The sequence below is a fragment of the Budorcas taxicolor genome, chromosome 18 (genome assembly GCF_023091745.1).
Source record: "Budorcas taxicolor isolate Tak-1 chromosome 18, Takin1.1, whole genome shotgun sequence".
In the NCBI taxonomy this organism is placed as follows: Eukaryota; Metazoa; Chordata; class Mammalia; order Artiodactyla; family Bovidae; genus Budorcas; species Budorcas taxicolor.
In genome coordinates, this window is record NC_068927.1 from 12,596,303 (window position 1) to 12,615,523 (window position 19,221).

General features: G+C 53.8%; 1 protein-coding gene across 1 annotated transcript; it reads left to right on the forward strand.

Moving 5' to 3' along the window:
• Window positions 1-3,360: 3,360 nt before the first annotated feature.
• Window positions 3,361-19,011, forward strand: KLHL36 (kelch like family member 36). The gene is made up of 5 exons (XM_052655997.1): window positions 3,361-3,442; window positions 5,439-5,517; window positions 10,191-11,264; window positions 12,763-12,920; window positions 13,804-19,011. Exons 2-5 carry the CDS (start codon window positions 5,455-5,457, stop codon window positions 14,357-14,359), a joined length of 1,851 nt encoding a protein of 616 aa, XP_052511957.1. The 5' UTR covers window positions 3,361-3,442; window positions 5,439-5,454; the 3' UTR covers window positions 14,360-19,011.
• The last annotated feature ends 210 nt before the right edge of the window (window positions 19,012-19,221 follow it).

Genomic DNA, 19,221 nt, shown 5'->3' on the forward strand with positions numbered 1-19,221 from the left:
TTCCCTCTAGTCATGAAACAACATGATCTTGAGAAAGCGCCTGAAGCTGATGAATGAATGCTGAGGTGTCAATGACTCAGAATCCATTTTCAAATGATTTCTATTTTAACAGGAAACAAAGTCTTCAGCTAAGGAAGAGTTTTCTAACTGGTAGACAGGCATCATCAACAAAAGTTCAAATTTATGGAGCTTTGTGCATGGGGTTTTATGCTTCCCTGGTGGCTCAGATGGTAAAGAATCTGCCTGCAATGCAGAAGACCCCGGTTTGATCCCTGGGTTGGGAAAATCCCCTGGAGAAGGAAATGGCAATCCACTCTAGTATTCTTGCCTGGAAAATCCTGTGGACAGATGAGCCTAATCATTTACAGTCCATGGGTCGCAAAGAGTCAGACACAACTGAGCGACTAACATGCACGGGGCACTGCTGGAAGTAGTCAGCATGTATTAATTCATTTATTATTCATTCATTCATTATATCATTCATTCATCATGTATTAATTTGTCAACACCACAAAAGGAACAAAGGCTACCCCATTTGGAGGTGGGAAATGAAAGCGCATGGTGCAGCTGGTCCAGTTGGCACCAAGCCAGGGCCCAAATCCAGGCACAGCTGGGGAGGCAAGTTTTGTGGAGAAGGAAGCAGGAAGCAGAAGTGCCAACTGAGGGAAAGAAAGTCTTTTCTCTTTTAATCTGAGATTAGGGACGACCAAGGCCTGGGCAGCAAACCTCTGTGGCTTCACCCATTTACTGGTCTGTTGCTTCTTACCCTCCAGTCTAAACAGTTACAAATTTACTGGAGGGACAGAGCCAAGAATTCCACTTGCAGACGTGATCCAGGGTGGCCCCCAGGCTGGCTCACTTATGCTGGGCTGCAATTTTTCTAGATTACTCAGCCTTTGGGAGGAAAGCTGGGCCAAGGACAAATCTCTGGTGAGAAGTGTTTAGAGATCCGCCTGCCTCCTCCTTCCCTCCTCCTCCAAGAGACTCAGGGACCTGGAGGCTCCCTGGGGAGCTAGGGCTGCAGGTGCAAGGAGCAGTTCTCCTAGGCCTCACCCCATTCCCAACACCACCTCCCTCCCTGTCCCTCCCACCCGCCCCCCACCCCAGGCCCAGCTGTTCTTGGGACAGGGCTGGCAGTTCACTGACACCTCTCCAAAGGGCCTGCACCACACAGAATCACATGCATGCATCCGTGAAGAACACAGGCATGCGAAAAACACAGGGCTGCTCTACACTTAGGTACCGACAGCTGTTCTCCTCGACTGGGTAATGTTTTCCCTTTTGTGCTTGTCCCTTTTGATACTGAGTACTTCCTTAGTTTTTATTTATTTTTTAAATTTTGTTTGTGCTCTGCGGCTTGTGGGATCTTAGCTCCCCAACCAAGAATCGAACCTGCTCCATGGCAATGAAAGTGCCGTGTCTTAACTACTGGACCGCTGGGGAAATCCCAAATCCACCCTTTCTAACTGTACAATTCAGTGGGTTTTCATCTATTCAGAGTTGTGCAATCATCATTATGACCGAATTTCAGAATATTTTTATCACACTCCTGCCCAAAATCATCCCTTAACAGCCACACCATTTCCCTCAACATCCCAGCCCTGCTACTGCTACTAGGTCACTTCAGTCGTGTCCGACTCTGTGCGACCCCATAGATGGCAGCCCACCAGGCTCCCCTGTCCCTGGGATTCTCCAGGCAAGAACACTGGAGTGGGTGGCCACTGATCCCAGCCCTGAGTAACCACTAATTTCCTTTCCATCTCTATGGATTTGCCTGTTCTGGACATTTCATATAAATGGACTCATACAATATCCATTCTTCTGCGTCTTTCACTTAGAATAATGTTTCCAAGGTTCATTCAGGCTGTAGTGTAAGTTTGACAATGATAGATCCGTAGTGGTTAAGCTCATTTATTCCTCAAATACGTAGTTAAGAGGCTACCAGGTGCCAGCCTTGGGGCTGGCAGCAAACCCTGACCCGGCGGGTTTCCAGGTGGGGAGAGAGAAGAGTAAGTCAAATGAACAAGGACTGATTGAGAAGAATTAGACGGAGGTAAGCACAGAGCTCAGAGAAGGCAATGGCACCCCACTCCAGTACTCTTGCCTGGAAAATCCCATGGGCAGAGGAGCCTGGAAGGCTGCAGTCCATGGGGTGGCTAGGAGTCGGACACAACTGAGAGACTTCACTTTCACTTTTCACTTTCATACATTGGAGAAGGAAATGGCAACCCACTCCAGTATTCTTGCCTGGAGAATCCCAGGGTCGGGGGAGCCTGGTGGGCTGCCGTCTACGGGGTCGCAGAGAGTCGGACACGACTGAAGCGACTTAGCAGCAGCAGCAGCAAGCACAGAGCTGTTTGGTAGTGAAGAGAGGAATGGTGACTTTAACACAGGGGGCCAGCGAAGGCCTCGCTGTAAGTGAAAGCAATGGAGCCGGCCGAACTAAGACTGGAAGAGGGTGAAGGTGCAAAGGTGCCCCCGCGATGCCCCCTCCCAGCACTCAGGTCCCCCAGGCCCGGGATCTCGCCTGTCTAGTCCACGCCGTGTCCCTGCGCCTGGGACGGCGGTCGACACCCAGGAAGCAGGTCGCGATGCTTGACTCTTGAGTGGCCCGCCGGGGCCGCGAGCGAGTCCCCGGGTCGAGGGTGTGTGCGGGCCGAGGCGTGCGCGAGGACCCCACGCAGGCCCCGCCCCCGGCGCAGGCCCCGCCCCCGGCGCAGGCCCCGCCCCCGGCGCAGGCCCCGCCCCCGGCGCAGGCCCCGCCCCCGGCGCAGGCCCCGCCCCCGGCGCAGGCCCCGCCCCCGGCGCAGGCCCCGCCCCGCGCAGGCCCCGCCCCCGCGCCGCCTGCGCCCACCCGCTCCGGGGCGCCGCCATTGGCCGCGCGCGCCTCCGCCCTCGGCCTCGCACTTCCTGGCGGAGCCATGGCCGCGCTCCCGGCCGGCCCGCGGGCTCCGGCGCTCCGGCCCCGCCGCCCCGCCCGCTCGGCCCCGCCGCCGGGGGTCCCCGCGCCGCGCCAGTAGCGCGCCCTCCCAGGTGGGCCTCCGCGCGCGCCCCGCTCCTGCGCGGGCCGGGGCGGAAGCCGCGCGCCGTCCGGGGGCCGGGGCGGGGGGCGGGCCTGCTTCGGCAGGGTCGCCGGCGCCGCGGTTCCGCCCGCGGGAGCCCTTTGTGCTCGGCGGAGCGCGGGTGAGGACCGCGGGGCTGGGGAGGGGGCCGCCGCCCCCGCAGGTGGGACAGGTACGGCCTGCGCGGCGGCGCGCGGCCCAGGTGGGCGAGCGTGCCCGCGTCCCGCCGCCGGCGCCCTCCCCGGGCGCCAACCCCCTCCGCGCCCTCCCCAGCCTCGAGGCCGGCGCGAGCCCGCCCGGGCGGCTGTTGTGCCGGCGGTTCCGCCTAGCGGTGTCGGGTCCGAGGAAGCCACGGCGGCGTCCGCCGAGAGCCGGGACCGGTGAGTGCGGGCGGCCGTCCGGGTCCACCTCCACCTCCACGACGCGGTTTCCCCCACCCCCCGAGCGCCGCGGTCCGGCAGGTTTCAGGGCTGAAACCCGGGCTCCCTGGGGACCTGCCGGCCGCCCGGACGTGGCGTTACTAAACCGTTCCGTGTTTAGTAAAAGACCTCTCAGCGCCTTACTGGGTATCGCCACTGTCCCTGCGGATGGCCTTGACCCCTCACCTGCTTGCAGAAAGCACAGGAGGCACCTGACATCCACACTCCTGGACCAGCTGGGCCCCCGAACCGCTTGCCCGCAGACAAAAGGGAGCCTCCGCACGGGGAGAACTCTCTCTAGAAAGGTTGGCCTAGAAAACAAAGCTTTTAGCACTGAAGGCAGACCTGAGACCTGGCTGGCTGCCTCGGGTGGTGGAGACCGTCTGCTGCGGGTGACCTTGGGCAGGCCCCACGGCCACCTGAGCCTGGGCATCAGGAGCGGCGCTGACACCTGTCTCGGAGGGTGAGGGTGAAACAAGGAAGTCAGGGATGAAGTGTAGGATGAATGCTGGTGTCCTTCCCTTCCGTCTCTGAGCCCCCAGCACCGTAGGGGCAGTCAGAAAGGATTGGGGGGAGGGCTACAGCTGGTCTTTGTCACAAAGTTGCTGATTTGCTGAGAGAAATCTAGTTATCCCTTCCTTCCCTCCAGGAAACTGGCAGGGTGGACTGCACCGGGATCGCCCCCACCCCCTACTCCCCCGCATCACTGGAGCCCCCTCTTGTCTTCCCTGATTATCTTAACAGCGCTGGACTCCTTGTCGCACTGTTATTTAATAGCAAAAGCTGATTCTTCTCAACTCGGATAGCAGGGGATAGATCCCTCTGTAAACCCTCTGTCCCAGTATATGACTTGTGCCCATGTTGCTGGTTTAATCCTTCCTCCGTGTGCTCCCATCCTCCGAGGTCCCGCGGAGCCGGGCTCTGTGCTCTTAGTGAGTTATTGACATTTCAAAAACTGGAAGAAACCTGTCATGGTGTGGGTACACCAGCCCTTGCCATAGACTCCACCACGAAGTGTGTAGAAAGGTTAAATTGCTTGTTCAAGTTTATCTTGGATGTTCCAGGCAGGGCACACCCCCATCCCCTCCCCCCATTTTCTCACGGAGGTTTCCTGCCTGTGGGTGTTTGTTTAATGGCCAAGTGGAGTAGCCTAGGGGTTGAGAGCGTGCAAGCCTCTATACCTTGGAATCCTGACTCTGTTGCTGCTTCCTCAGTGTGAAGCTGAGCAAGTTCCTTCCCCTCCCTGTGACAGCTTCCTCCTCTGTAAACTGAGGGTAATAATAGTGCTGGCCTCCTGGTGATGTTGTGGGGCTTAAATCAGTGAGAAAGAAAACAAGACAGTGCCTGTGTCCAGAACATATTTTATACTTGGCAGTCATCACTGAACCATATCCTGAATGTCATGAAATTTTACAAGGATGAGACTCTCAAAGCCTAGGCCCCATTCAAGGTTTGAAGCTGAACAGATTTAGGTTTGATTCCCAGCCGTTCACTAGCTTTGTGACCTTGACCTCAACATCTTCATCTGTGAAATGGGTTAAGTGACATCAGCTTGGTCAAGCCGGATGGAAGTTTAATGTGATAGCAGGTCAGTCCCTTAACTTAGTCCCAGGGTCATAGTCTGGGTTCTAAAATGACAACTGTTGATATTGTGGTCTTGATCTATTGGAAAGACATCCTTCTGATCAAACATCCTAAGGTAGGTGTTTGTAGGCGAGCTTAGCGACAAGACGTGGTGGGACTTTAGGTGAGAAGGGAACACTTCCTACGTGTTCTGTCTGATTTTAACACCCGAATGTTTTCAGCACTCGGCATGACAGAGTGCTTGGAAGTACAGTGTTCTCTCTCTCTCCCCTCCCTTCGCTCTTGCTGTCACTGACACCTGCCAGCAGAGCCTGCGATTTGTGAATGACCTCGAGTTAATACTACATGCTCAGAAACCCCGTTCTTGTCGTAGGGCTGCGATCTCGTTTATGATGGAGGGGAGCCGGCAGACGCGAGTGTCTCGGCCGTACAAGATCAGCGAGTCCTCAAAGGTCTGTGAACGGGTCACTGTGCCGATTGCCCAAGAAGTGTGAGGGTTTTCTAACAAGCTCATTCTCATTGTACAGGCTGATTTTCTATTCTTGGCATTGGTGTTAATCTCCTTAATGATCACTAGAGGTGGCACAGGCAAGGAGTGGAAAAATCATAAAATCAGAGAGAGTGGGGGTTTAAGGGAGTGGTGGATGTTAGAAACACAACTGGACTCCTTTATCCTGCACCTCGACCCTGAGAGGTGTACAGGACAGGGTGGATGACATGGGATTACTGTTTCCACCTGAGGCTCCAAAGATGTCTGTCAAGAAGCCAACCCCCAGCCTTATAGTGGGGGCAGCACTTGGCATACCTGATGTGAAGGGCCAAAGCCTTTCCTGGTCGTGACTTTCTGGGACCCTAGGAGTGAGTGAGGGTGGGCCCCCAGGGCGCTGCTGCCTACCTGTGTCACGCTGACTGCATCAGACTCGTCTTGGGAAGGGGGAGGGGGCAGGTGTCTCATTGGAAGTACATGTACCCAGCCCCACCCCAGACCTGCTAAATTCAAGTCTGGGAGCAGGACCTGGTAATCTGTAACCTTTAGCAGACTCCTCAGGTGACTTGGAGTGGCCCTTGTCTCCACAGCCGCTGTAGATAAGGTTCAGGGGACCAATTTGTGGGACAGTCCCCATTTATATCTGTCTCTTTATAAATATCAATAGTGTCCTTTTCTTTAAAAGTCTCGTTTTTTGACGATTAAATGTCATGGTTGGACTATATCATGCATTCTCCATGGAGCTGACATTGCTCACAAGGAACTGCAATGTGTTCTTGAGGGTGTGGAAAGAATTTACTCTCTCAAAGTACATATAATACGTGCCCAGATATATAGACTACATATTGTGTGTTTAAATGACAGAGCAAGCTAGTAGGGAAAAAATATTTTAAAAGCAGACAAACGAAGAAAGATGAAGAAATACCATTTTAGATAAAGGGAGCTGTGAGCAAATTATAGATGAGGACAAAAAGAGGAGTGAGGTTCAACAGATGTGTGAAAAGGAAACATGGGGTGTAATTTTCAGGGGAGGCTGATCCCCCTGAGAACTCTCCTGTTTCCATTTGAGCCGACTGAGAAGGCTCTTGGCAAGCCCGGCTTTATCTGCTGTGAAAACCCAGAAAGGTCTCACTGCTGCCTCAAAGGGGCTTTGTTTTGGAGCTTGGCTGCCGAGACAGCGTAGCTTTCTAAGTTCGACAGTGCCAGAAACCTTTGTCCCTTCAAGCCAGATTCTGAGCCTGTTTCTCTTTGAATTGAAGCTTTCAGGAATAGGCTTCTCTATCCCTTGGTTCGTTGTATTTATGTTCCTAACATTTCATACTTACCAAGTCCCCAAATCATAACGTGCCCTTGAGTTTCTAGACATTGATCACACCCGTGTGGCCAGAACCTGGATAAGTTAAAAAGAACATTACCAGACCCCTCCGGGTCCCTGCAGTCAGGAGAGCCACTCTCCCAGCTTTCAGCAGTTTCACCTGCCCTTGAACTTGTATGAGTGGAGTCAGGGGTGGGTGTGTGTACCTGCTCCTTGCTCTCGTTACGCTGCTTCGGAGGGTCACCCCAATTACTGCTTGTGGCGGTTCACCTTGCCTGTCTCAGATCAGTGGAGTCTTCCATTCTGTGGCCCCCACTGCTCATTTATCTACTGTAAAATGTGCCGCTCCAGTTTGATGCTGAGTTCCTTATTCTCCAATGTTTATTTGTTTATTTTGGCTGTGCCACATGGCTGTGGGGCCTTAGTCCCCTGCCCAGAGATTGAGCCCACACCCCATGCAGTGGGAGCAAGGAGTCCTAACCACTGGGCCCCCAGGGAAGTCCCTGGATTCTCTTTTAGTATCAAGTACCCCATACCTCAGGCTCCCTGGAGGGTCAGCGGCAGAGAGTCCACCTCCCAGTTCAGGAGACACTGGTATGATCCCTGGGTTGGGAAGATCCCTGGAGGAGGAAATGGCAACCTGTTCTAGTACTCTTGCCTGGAAAATCCCATGGACAGAGGAGCCTGGCGGGCTACAGTCTATGGGGTTGCAGAGTCGGACATGACCTCACAACTAAACAGCAACAACCCCGTACCTGCTCCTTTTTGCCCAGCATTAGACCCTGAGTGCCTGTGTTTCTTCATCTTACCTTGCCTTTGATGAAGGTGCTAAAATAAATGAAGGAATGAACAGGGTTCACGTCATGGGAGAAAGTCGAAGGCCAGAGTTTCTAAGTTATGTGAAGTGCTGCAACTCTGTTACTGATGACCCTTTAAAGTCGGGAAGTCACGGTTGTCTGTTTTTAGTTCTTGTCTCTGCTGCTACACTAAACATCTGGAAACAGGCTGTGGTGGAGACCCAGGTGAAGAACTAAATGAGCCCACCTAGCCTGGAGGCCCAGCTGTAGAAGCAGGGAAGCCGTCTGCCCTGGCTGCCTGCCGCAGATGGCCCCATGGCGGCTCTCCTCCGGGGTTCTCCCTATCCTTGCCCCTCCCCAGGGCTATTTCCTTTTCACGCCACAGCTAGGGGCCTTTGTACCCCTATTTAACTGTGACAGTGCCAGTGCCCCCGTCAGCTTGGAAGCAACCAGGAGACCAGGGTGGGCTCAGAGCCCACCTGAGGCCCCTCAATTGCTTCTCAAGGACACTAACCTTCACTGTCACTTGATAGCCCACTCCTGTGGTGCCTTTTTATTTCCTTACTTCAGTCTGCACCAAAGAGGGGCCCCAAGACAGCTTAGCTGGAGCCCAGACCTTTCCTGCTCAATTATAAGCCAAAACCAGGCTAGCCCAGTGCTCTCTGGATAACCAGAATAGGCAGAAATATCCATGTGTGGACCTCCAAGAAGCCACCCTGTAATGTTAGGCAGAAGAGCCTGGCTCTGTGGACTTGGAAGAGAAGGGAGCTGAAGGGATTGGCTGCATGGTGTCCTCAGAATGTGAGGATGTTGCCTGAGACTCATATGGATGGAGCCATGGATGTTGGAACTGGCTGGACGGGAAGGACCACAGGGAAATAAAGTGGCCCATTACTGGTGCATTGGAGGTGGTAGAGAGCAGATTTGGAAGGGAAGGGAAAACCAAGTCCCTGCCTTAGAACACACGTTGAGAAGTAACCTCTAGGGACCTGTGTGCAAGTCAGCCAGCTGCTTGCACCTGCCCAGCCTCACCACCCCCACCTCCCACACACCAGACTTAATGCCCAGCCCTTTTTCCCAATCACCCTTGAATCACCCTGCTGATGTTTCTGAAGGGTCTGTTTTCTCATATGTTGAATCATCTTGTTGTTTTTATAGGGAGTAAATAGAGCAGTGTGAAATATCCTGATTACTCCATCCAGGATTTAGAAACTGTTATGTAAATTCTGAGTTTTCTTTGTATCTTTAAAAGCCCAGGGCAGGCAGACAACAGTCAGTCAATGTCCACCAACCTGAATGTATTGAATTAACTCCTATTAATTATTCCTATCAATTGATTTGTTAATTCCTGTGTAGCATGGTGATTAAAGGTTTGGGCTCTGGAATCAGATATAGGTTCAAATCCCAGCCCTGCCTCTCAGTCACTGTGGGATTTTGGACAGATGTAGTCTCTTTGAGCCTGACTTTCCCTCATCTGGAAATATAGTTGACGCTCCCTTGGAGGGTTCCCATGATGCTCGAACAAGAGCATGCAGTCACATGTCCAGGGTGATGTGTAGCACAGTGTTCCTGCAGTTGACATACGTTTCTTTTAACCCTGGCCATGACTGCTGAGGCCATGTTTCTGAAAGTAAGATTCCCCAGGCACGTTAATCTCTGGGCCCCATGACCTTGCTGGATGGTCTCTGTGGCCTAGGTGTCAGCACTGCGCCTCCATGGGGACTGAGGGGCCCAGCAGGTGACTCTGCTGCCGCTCCCATGGGGCCAGCTCTGTGCCAGGTTCTGTCTCATGACCCCCACAAACCTGGGTGATAAACACACTCAGCCTCACTTGTGAGACCCGGAACAGAGGCTCAGAGGCTGCTTGAGCCTCAGAGGCTGCAGAGCTGGGGCTCCACCAACTCCTGTCCCACTGGAGAGGCTCCGCCCCACATAACTTCACCCTCCCCACAGGACAGCGTTTGCAAACCTCTGCCATGACACACACTTGCTGAGAAGGACACAGAGACGGGAAAGGAGGGAACGAAGAACACTTTGGGGAATTCTGTCTATAGAGGAGGAAGGGGGCGGGAGATGAAAGGAAAAAAGAAAGATTGAGTAAATTTTATTTGTAAAGAAATGAAACTAAAAGTTGCTCAGTCATGTCTGACTCTTTGCGACCCCATGGACTGTAGCCCACCAGGCTCCTCTGCCCATGGGATTCTCCAGGCAAGAATACTGAAGTGGGTTGCCATGCCCTCCTCCAGGGGATCTTCCTGACTCAGGGATCAAACCCTGGTCTCCTGCATTGCAGGCAGATTCATTACCATCTCAGCCACCAGGGAAGTCCAGTACAAATATATAGCCACACACACAGACACACAGACACACACACACACACCACCCCCACCCCCACCCCCAATTTCTGCGAGGTACTCTGGTACTTTATTTCCCATTCTCATTCTGCTGTATGTTAAATGCTGGTCGGGTGGTGCTAGGTGGGTCCGGGGCCCCCTCCCCTCCTGACAGGTGCTCTCGCCACTGCAGGTGTACCGCTGGGCTGAGCACTCGGGCACAGTGCTGCAGCGGCTGAACGAGCAGCGCCTGCGCGGCCTCTTCTGCGACGTGGTCCTGGTGGCCGACGAGCAGCGCCTGCCGGCCCACCGCAACCTGCTGGCCGTGTGCAGTGACTACTTCAACTCCATGTTCACCCTGGGCATGCGTGAGGCCTTCCAGAAGGAGGTGGAGCTGATCGGCGCCTCCTACATCGGGCTCAAGGCCGTGGTGGACTTCCTGTACGGCGGGGAGCTGGTGCTGGATGGTGGCAACATCGACTACGTGCTGGAGACGGCCCACCTGCTGCAGATCTGGACTGCAGTGGACTTCTGCTGCGAGTACCTGGAGCAGGAGGTGAGCGAGGACAACTACCTGTACCTGCAGGAGCTGGCCTCCATCTACAGCCTCAAGCGGCTGGACGCCTTCATCGACGGCTTCATCCTCAGCCGCTTCGGCACGCTGTCCTTCACGCCCGCCTTCCTGCAGAACATCTCCATGCAGAAGCTGTGCGCCTACCTGGGCAGCAGCGAGGTGCAGCGGGAGTGCGAACACGACCTGCTGCAGGCCGCCCTGCAGTGGCTGACGCAGCAGCCTGAGCGCGAGGCCCACGCTTATCAGGTGCTGGAGAACATCCACTTCCCACTTATCCCCAAGAACGACCTGCTGCACCGCGTCAAGCCCGCCGTGTGCTCGCTGCTGCCACGCGAGGCCAACTGCGAGGGCTTCATCGAGGAGGCCGTGCGCTACCACAACAGCCTGGCGGCCCAGCCCGTCATGCAGACCAAGCGCACGGCCCTCCGCACCACCCAGGAGTGCCTGCTCTTCGTGGGCGGCGAGGTCTCCGAGCGGTGTCTGGAGCTCAGCGATGACACCTGTTACCTGGATGCCCAGAGTGAGCAGTGGGTCAAAGAGACGCCCCTGCCAGCCCGGCGGAGCCACCACTGCGTCGCCGTGCTGGGGGGGTTCATCTTCATCGCCGGCGGCAGCTTCTCACGGGACAACGGAGGGGATGCGGCCTCCAATCTCCTTTATAGGTATGACCCCCGCTGTAAACAGTGGATCAAGGTGAGATTAAAGCCAGATTATTTCTTTACTCTTGAGGACTTTCGATCTTCTTACTCTTAGTCTTGACTGCCCCCTCACCCCCTTCTCTGAGGCCTGGACAGCCGTCCTGCTTCTGAACTAGGTGTGATGATAAAGTGACGAGCCCCATCACAGCCCGCTGCCTGGTTACAGGCAGTGAGGGCTGACTGGCCACCTTCTGCAGGGATGGGCCACGCCTAGAGCACCGCTGCCCCGTAGAACTCTGCACCCGCAGAGCACTTCTGTGGCTCTGCCATCCAGCGGTAGCCACCAGCCACATGTGGCAGTTGAGGGCTTGAAGTGTGGTCCATGGGACTGAAGAACTGAGTTTTCAGTTTTATTTCATCTTCACGGATTTAAACGTGAGTGTGAATGGCCGCATGAGGCTAGTGGCTACCATCCTGGATGGCACTGCTCTGGATACTTGACCCATACTTCTGACAGCCTCCCCACGTCTCGGAGTCTCCGCCAAGCTCCTCTTTGGGACAGGTTTGGAGGTGCTTCAGGGAGGCTGCAAAGGCTCATGCCTCGTAGGAGCCACGGCCCCTTGGAAGGTGTGGTGGGAAGGGCTTGGGTCTTGGTATCAGACCCAGGTTCACGGCCCAGCTTGGCACATTGTAGCTGAGAGTTTCAGGCTGGTTCCACACCCGCTCCAAATCTTAGCTTCTCCCTCTGGAAACGGGTCAGGGGACGTTGACCTCCCAGGGTTGTGGTTGTAGCTCACATTGTTGGGGGGTCGGGGTTGTGCTCCTTTCCTCCCCAGAACCACAGCGCCACCCACGAGAGTCTGTCCCAGTCTTTATACTCACATCTCAGTCTCCTGACCTAACTTGGCGGTTTCCTGAGCTCAAGGTTCAGAAGGGACTCAGATGACTTTTATGTTTTATTCTCAAAAATCTAAAACCAACCACTTTGCAAGTCTTGCCACAAGAAGGAGGCTCCCAGCCTTGAAGGCTGGCCTCCAGACCTTCATAGCAGTGGCAGCCTGATCATATAGGCTGCTGTGGGTCCGTGTTCATTCGAATGTCTTGCTTTTCTTTAAAAAAGAAAAAAGAAGCTTGGGTCTCCTGTTGTTAATTTCCAGCCGAGTGCCACTTTCTGCTCGCCAACACAGATGGCAATCAGTACTAATTTTTAAAATATATGATTGTGGGGGGCAAGGGGAAAGGTGAACTTCTATTTTAGGAAACTAATCCATCAGCGGCTGGGACCTGTGTGTCCTGCAGAATTCTAGTGCACGTGTGGCCAGACAGGTTTGGGGAAGTGAATTCTCCGTGCCCCTCATGGGGATTCATGAGCTCTTGAGGGTCCCACCCAAAGAGCCCCCCTTTCTTCTTCCAGTTTGGCTCCCTTCCCCAGACTCAGGTGGCCGCTGCCTCACCCGGCTGTGTCTTCATGGAGCATGCTGGGGACACAGTGCTGGGTGTTGATGCTGACCCAGGTTTGGGAATGGGGAAGTACAGGTGTGTCGCCTCCACAGGTGGCCTCCATGAACCAGCGCCGTGTGGATTTCTACCTGGCCTCCATCGAGGACATGCTGGTGGCCGTCGGCGGCCGAAACGAGAACGGAGCGCTCTCCTCGGTAGAGACCTACAGCCCAAAGACCGACTCCTGGTCCTACGTAGCCGGCCTGCCAAGGTGATTGGGGTGTGGGGGCAGAGCTACAGACGCTGAGGCTCCGGGGTGGCCGTTGAGCCCACCTGCCTGTCTGGGTTTCTTGGCCTCCGATTCCAGGCAGTCTCCTGGCGTGTGAATGACAGCGCAAGGGGCAGAGGGCGTAGTGCCGGCGTGTCGGGGCGCCTGTTCTGGGCTGCCCGAGTGCTCCATTGCCGAGCCTCCTCACTGCCTGGGTTCCAGGGAGTCGGTGCTGGGCTCAGGGGGTGAGAGACTCACTGAAAACCTCGCAGCTTCGGGCAGGAGGAGTTCAGAGGGTGGGGGTTGTCTGTGCTCCATCTGACTTGAACGGGTGTCCCCACCCCGTGCTGTCTCTGCTGCTTCGTCTGTGAAGGGGGCGTGATGACTGTCCCACCGTGTCCAGATGTCCGTTCACTGCGGTTAGCATCACAGGCTTAGCAGAAGGGCCTGTTGTTTATCTGACCAGCCCCCTGCGATCGAACCTGCAGGTACACCCTCTGAAGCAGACTTGCTGTGGAACACGTCTGAGTGTCTAGGGGACTTTGTCCCTGGACGTTAGAGGAGGGCATGGGGTGAGCGTCTGGGTGTGGATCCCAGCGCCTCCACTGAGCTACCTGGGAAGCCCTACCTGGACACCTGTGAAAAGATGAGTAGACAGTCATGGTAGTAGCTACTGATGACCACGTGCCAGCCTGGGCCTCGTGCTTCACGTGATGAGTTGAGTCCCTTGATCCCCAAAATAACTAGCAGGGTGGATTGTAACCCACGTGGTTTATCACCCAAAACCAGATGACCGTGGATGAGGAAGCCGACTGTGGAAATCTTGACCTTGTCCTAGGCAAGCCCTGAGCTTCCTCTCTCCCTCTGTCCGTCCGCCCGTCCGCAGGTTCACCTATGGCCACGCGGGCACCATCTACAAGGACTTTGTGTACATCTCCGGGGGCCACGACTACCAGATCGGCCCCTACCGCAAGAACCTGCTGTGCTATGACCACCGGACGGACGTGTGGGAGGAGCGGCGGCCCATGAGCACGGCGCGCGGCTGGCACAGCATGTGCAGCCTGGGGGACAGCATCTACTCCATCGGCGGCAGCGACGACAGCCTGGAGTCCATGGAGCGCTTCGACGTGCTGGGCGTGGAGGCCTACAGCCCGCAGTGCAACCAGTGGACGCGCGTGGCGCCCCTGCTGCACGCCAACAGCGAGTCGGGCGTGGCTGTGTGGGAGGGCCGCATCTACATCCTGGGGGGCTACAGCTGGGAGAACACGGCTTTCTCCAAGACCGTGCAGGTCTATGACCGTGACAAGGACAAGTGGAGTGAGGGCACCGAGCTACCCAAGGCCATTGCCGGCGTGTCGGCCTGTGTGTGCGCCCTGAAGCCGCGGCTGGAGGACAAGAAGAAGAAGGGCAAGGGCAAGAGGCCTCAGGACCGTGGCCAGTGACCCCCGGTGTGCCGACAGACCAGCAGCCACCGGGAGAACCCCGACACCATTATGTACAACCTAGCAGCTTTTTTTTTTTTTTACTTTTATGATTCTTGGTATTTCTATGGTATCACAGTAACCAATTAAATATTCTATATGACTTGACATACCATCTTGCTTGAGTAATTAACCTGGGGCCCAGGCAAGAGTGGTCCCTGCATCTGTGCAGGGCTTCTTCCCAAGTTACCAACCCCTGTGGGTGCCCCCGGGTGCCCCCCCACCCCCCGACCATCCGCCTGAGAGCAGCCAGGGCAAGAGTGACGCGGAGGTTAGTGTAGTGGAATGAAGGGCTCCGGTGCGACAGTGCAGGCCCCGTAGTCCACTCCTCCCCAAACCTGGCTGAGCTTTTCACACACCAGGCTCCTGGGCCCCACCTCAGAATTAGCGATTCTGAAGGAGGCTGAGAGGGAGGCTGAAAACTACTGTCCTTGGAATGACTGAGCATGAGCCACGCTTGGGAATCACTGGCGAGGTGGTTTTTTACAGGCAGGGCACAGAGACTCCTGGAGAGTGACCGAGGGTCACCAGCAACCCAGGCAGTCAGGTGAGGTGTGGGACCTCTCACCAGGGAGGTCTCCCCACTGGGCTTTCTTCCTCAGGTGGCCGTTTCTTCCAGTTGGTCATCGTCTCAAATTCCCAAAGGGAACAGGTAGTCAAGGGAGAAAGGAAAATGGGCACGAGGCTCTTGATAAGCGTTATTCTGTAATTTGTGCTTTGGTCTTTTTACTGTCTCTTCTGGAAGCCACTGTTTCTTAGATTACTGATGTACTGAGCCCTGCCAATCTCCATTTGTCACTCAGGAAAGAAGGGAAGTGGAACGTGCCGTTGTGTTCCATGACCCCTGCTCTGAGACGCCCCAGGAGGCTCCCACACGAGGGAGGGCCCAGGGACCCCGACCAGAGAAGGCTGGCGGAGCATCTCCCCAACTCCGGCACCAGATCCTACCCCACCCTGCCGTCGCCAGGTAGCCCTGTGCTGGGGGCACACTCCAGCAAGTCTTGAGCTGCTGCCCACCTCCTCAGGGACGGGTGAGACCCTGGCCAGGCCTCCTCCCAGGGGTCAAGGTCCCCCAGTCTGCATGAGCTGTGATGGTGGGTTCTGCACCTCCTCCTGAGATGCGCCACCACCCCCGCTGGTCCCGCAGTTGCCAGAACTGACAGCAGCAGCATGTGCCCTTTAAGGAGCGTTCGAGACTCCTGCCCAAGCCACCTGTCACACCAGGACAATAGGTGTGGAGCGGGTTTTAATCACCAGCCAGTGGGGGCATTAGTGATCGTGCCGTGGCAGAGATCTTACTGCAGAGACGAGACGGCCTCGTGATTTATCGTTAACATTGGCATTAGAATAAGAAGCTCAGTGAACTTCCTTCTCCTTTTCCTTTTTTTCTGTCTCTTTATGGCCCTTCCCCTTCTCTTGAAGGTTCACTGTGGTTTTGGTTGGTCTGTTTCCATAGTGACCAGGAGAGCTGAGAGCCAGCTGAGAGTTGAAAACTTGGTACCCAAACGACCGCCACCTCTCAAGAGATGGGTGACCTGTCTGCATGTTTAGCCTATGGAAGTTGCTAAAGGCTTACAAACCCCTGAGAGGTTTTGCAAGGCATGCAAATAATCAAACCAAAAAACTGTCCACCTTCTTGGAGCTCCTTAATACAACATTTCAGTGTATTAAAGGCTCTGAGAAGTCCTGTGTCACCTGTTAACTCTCCATCAACCCTGCACCTCCAAACTGCATTGAAGTTGCAATCCTTTCATCTCAAACTTAATCCAGCCCTCCCCGGATTCCATGTTACGGCACTCCTGCCAACTGTGGGAGAGCTTGCCTTCCTCATGTTCCAAGGCAGGTTTCATTGTTCCCTGAGAGGCACAGAACCCGTGGTCTGTTCTCCCCAGCTCAGCCCAGGTCATGAGCAAAGAGGCGGTCATTCAGCTAGAATCCAGGGCAGATTTGGCTGAGCACATAGAAAGACCATGCTTGCTGTGAGGAGCAGGAAGGCTTTGACCTCAGGAGGACAGCTGTGAATTTTTAGCCTAAGCTAGCTGTTGTGCTTTTGACAATAAGGTTGTGCTGCTGGCTTCTATTCAGATTTTCTCGTGCCTTGATGTCTCTCTTGCCGCTGTGCTATGAAGGATGTTTGTGATCTGTGCACCTTAGAATCTGATATGATTGAGGTGTGAGTATTCTTTTAAAGGTAGGGTTGATGAGGAAAATTTCTTCTTGTAGACCCACTTCGAATAGTTAATGGTTGCTCCACTGTACTAAGAAAGGTTTTTCCGAGCTCCTCGGGCTCCATGGAGAGGAGCTTTGTGACCCGGGGCCAGTGCCTGCCTGGGTGCGGGAGAGCGCAGTGGTGGGATCGTGGCAGGTTTCTTCTGTCTGCGCTTTTAAGGCGGAAATCAGTGTGCTGTGCAATCCAACTAAAACTAGAAGAAAACTGTCTAACCCAAGTGGGCAGAGCTTTGGGGCACACTTAGCAGGTGGCCCTTTGAACTGCAGAATCATAATAATGATTTCCAGCTGCAGTGACAAAAGCTTGGGGTCTCCTGGCCACCACGTTGAGACGGCAGCTTTCCCCATCGTGTTGTCAGCACTCCCAGCTATTCGCCTTGAACTTTGACAACACCTTGATTGTCTTATTTTGATCTTTCAGAATGATGGGCTTTTATTCAGTTTCTGGTTTTCTCTTCTTTTCTTTTAAAGAACTAGAGTTTTAACTTCGCATGATTGGTAGGTTTTGAATTTGATCCTCACCCAAGTTGGAACCCTGTTTGCTTAAGACGTTAGTGTACTGACAGAAAGAAAGCAGAGTAGTAAAGGTGAAGAGTCTTTGTTACTTACAGTGGTCTGTCTGCTGTTTAAAATATACAGAGATTATCTTAGCCCCTTGCTTGTGTGTATGGCTCAATCTGTATTTCTAACATCCTACTGCTTTTAGAAATCTAGACTGCCAGGTGGTAGGTCCATGTCTTTCTAGGTCTTAATCTGAGCAGAAAACCTCATGTGTGTATTTCTATTCTGAATGCCCTTCCCTTTGCCCCTTAAATCATAAGTTGGCCACATGGTGACTTAGTGGGAACTGCAGAAGTCAACCCTAAAGGGTGTTTGTTCAGTGTTGGATGGCAACCCAGATGCCCAAGGGAAGTGGCGTCCCTCGCAGGTCTAGGGTCCCACTCTTGAGTTCAGGTGAGTTAAGGGCCTGGCCTCTAAGCCAGCAGGGACCTCTGGGTGACAGGCAGCCATGTGGGAAGTGAAGGACTCCACCCCCACCCCTTGTAGACCTAGCAGCCTCCTCCTCCTCTTACCCTTTCCTCCATGCATGCGCCTCGGCCAGCATCTCACTGAGCTTCTGGCTCTCAGGTCTTCTGGTTAGAATCCGAGGCCCCTGTTCCCAAACCTGGAGGGGCAGTTCCAGCCGTGTGGCATGGACATCCTTGCTGTCTCCATGGATTCTGAGCATCTTCAGAGGGGAAGGGGCCGTGTCCCTGGCCTCCAGGATAAGCCTCTGGAATGTTGGGCCGCTCTCCAGGTGCTTGGAGAGCCCATCCCCTGTGTCAGCCAAGCCTGGCAGTTTTTAAAGTTTTTTGAAATGTTTTGATACTTTTTGATACCATTTGCTAATAACCATTTTGTAGTTGCCTGCTGGGATTTTCATTTTCCATCTCCCCACCACAATCCCTCCCGAGATCAGCGCCAGAGTCTTGTCATAGCCACCTCCATGGCCATGACGCTCTGCCATGGCTGCGATCTGATCCGTGCTTTTGAGTTGTATGATGTCACACATGGCCCAGGAGTGTGACTGTCTTGGGCCCCCAGCTGAGCAAAAGGGCAGTGGTGTGTGATGAGGATGCGCCAACACCCTGAGACGTTAAACATTTCTTCCAAAGCTCCTACCGCAGCAGAGTGTGCAGAGTTGAAAAGATCCCTGAGGGTCGATCCATCTGTCACCTTTCCAGTATGGGTCCTTTTTCAACACAGGGCCTGGCTGGGTCTCGAGTCACTCTTGTTTGTCCACCCTTTCTTTTATAAAGACACATTAACATGAAATCCAACAAAAGCTGTAACCTAAACCATCCTGCACTTTACAGAGTTTTGGAGATTGCTCATCTTTTTTTTTTTTTTTTTTCCTTTTTACATGGGCAGAATTTGTGGCTTTGCAGGGTGTTCAGTTTGGTGGTCTCAAGAAATTGTATTTTGGTTGCCTTAGAAGAATCAATGAATGTACAGATTTGGGGGAGGGGGGCCGGAGGACAAAAACCTTCCTGTGTCAGGTTTCTTTGAGAAAAGGAACTCTACTTTTCCAAGTTACTGGAGCCATCTTTACAGGTTTGCTTGTGATGGAAGGAGAAAGTCCTTTGGATCAACTGAAATCCATCATTACCACCGGCTCCCTTGCAGAATTAGATCTTCGATGATTAAGTATTGGTAATTCACTGGGTGTGTTCTGGCTGCTAATGCTACTGAAGCTGGTTATCATGTGTGCTGTTTTGTTCATCTGTTGCTTTTGTATTGTAACTGTATGACACCCAAAGTTTTTCTGTTTCTTATCTCTTGTTAATTTCCTGCACGTTGAATTTTTTTTCCCCTTCTGTTTGTAACTCCATAAAGTATTCAATTCTTGAAACACATTAAAAATGATTTGCCTGCTAGGGTATGGCTTATTTTATAATTAAAGCCCTAGTCTTGTGTGGTTATTGTTGTAATCGTCAGTCCTATTTTCTCTGCCCAAATGAAAAAGAGCCCCTTTGCATGTTGAGCCCAAATATAATTTGGAAATTAACCAGACTGCCTTTCGGTGTCATGGGAGGCAAGGGCATTCCCAGTCA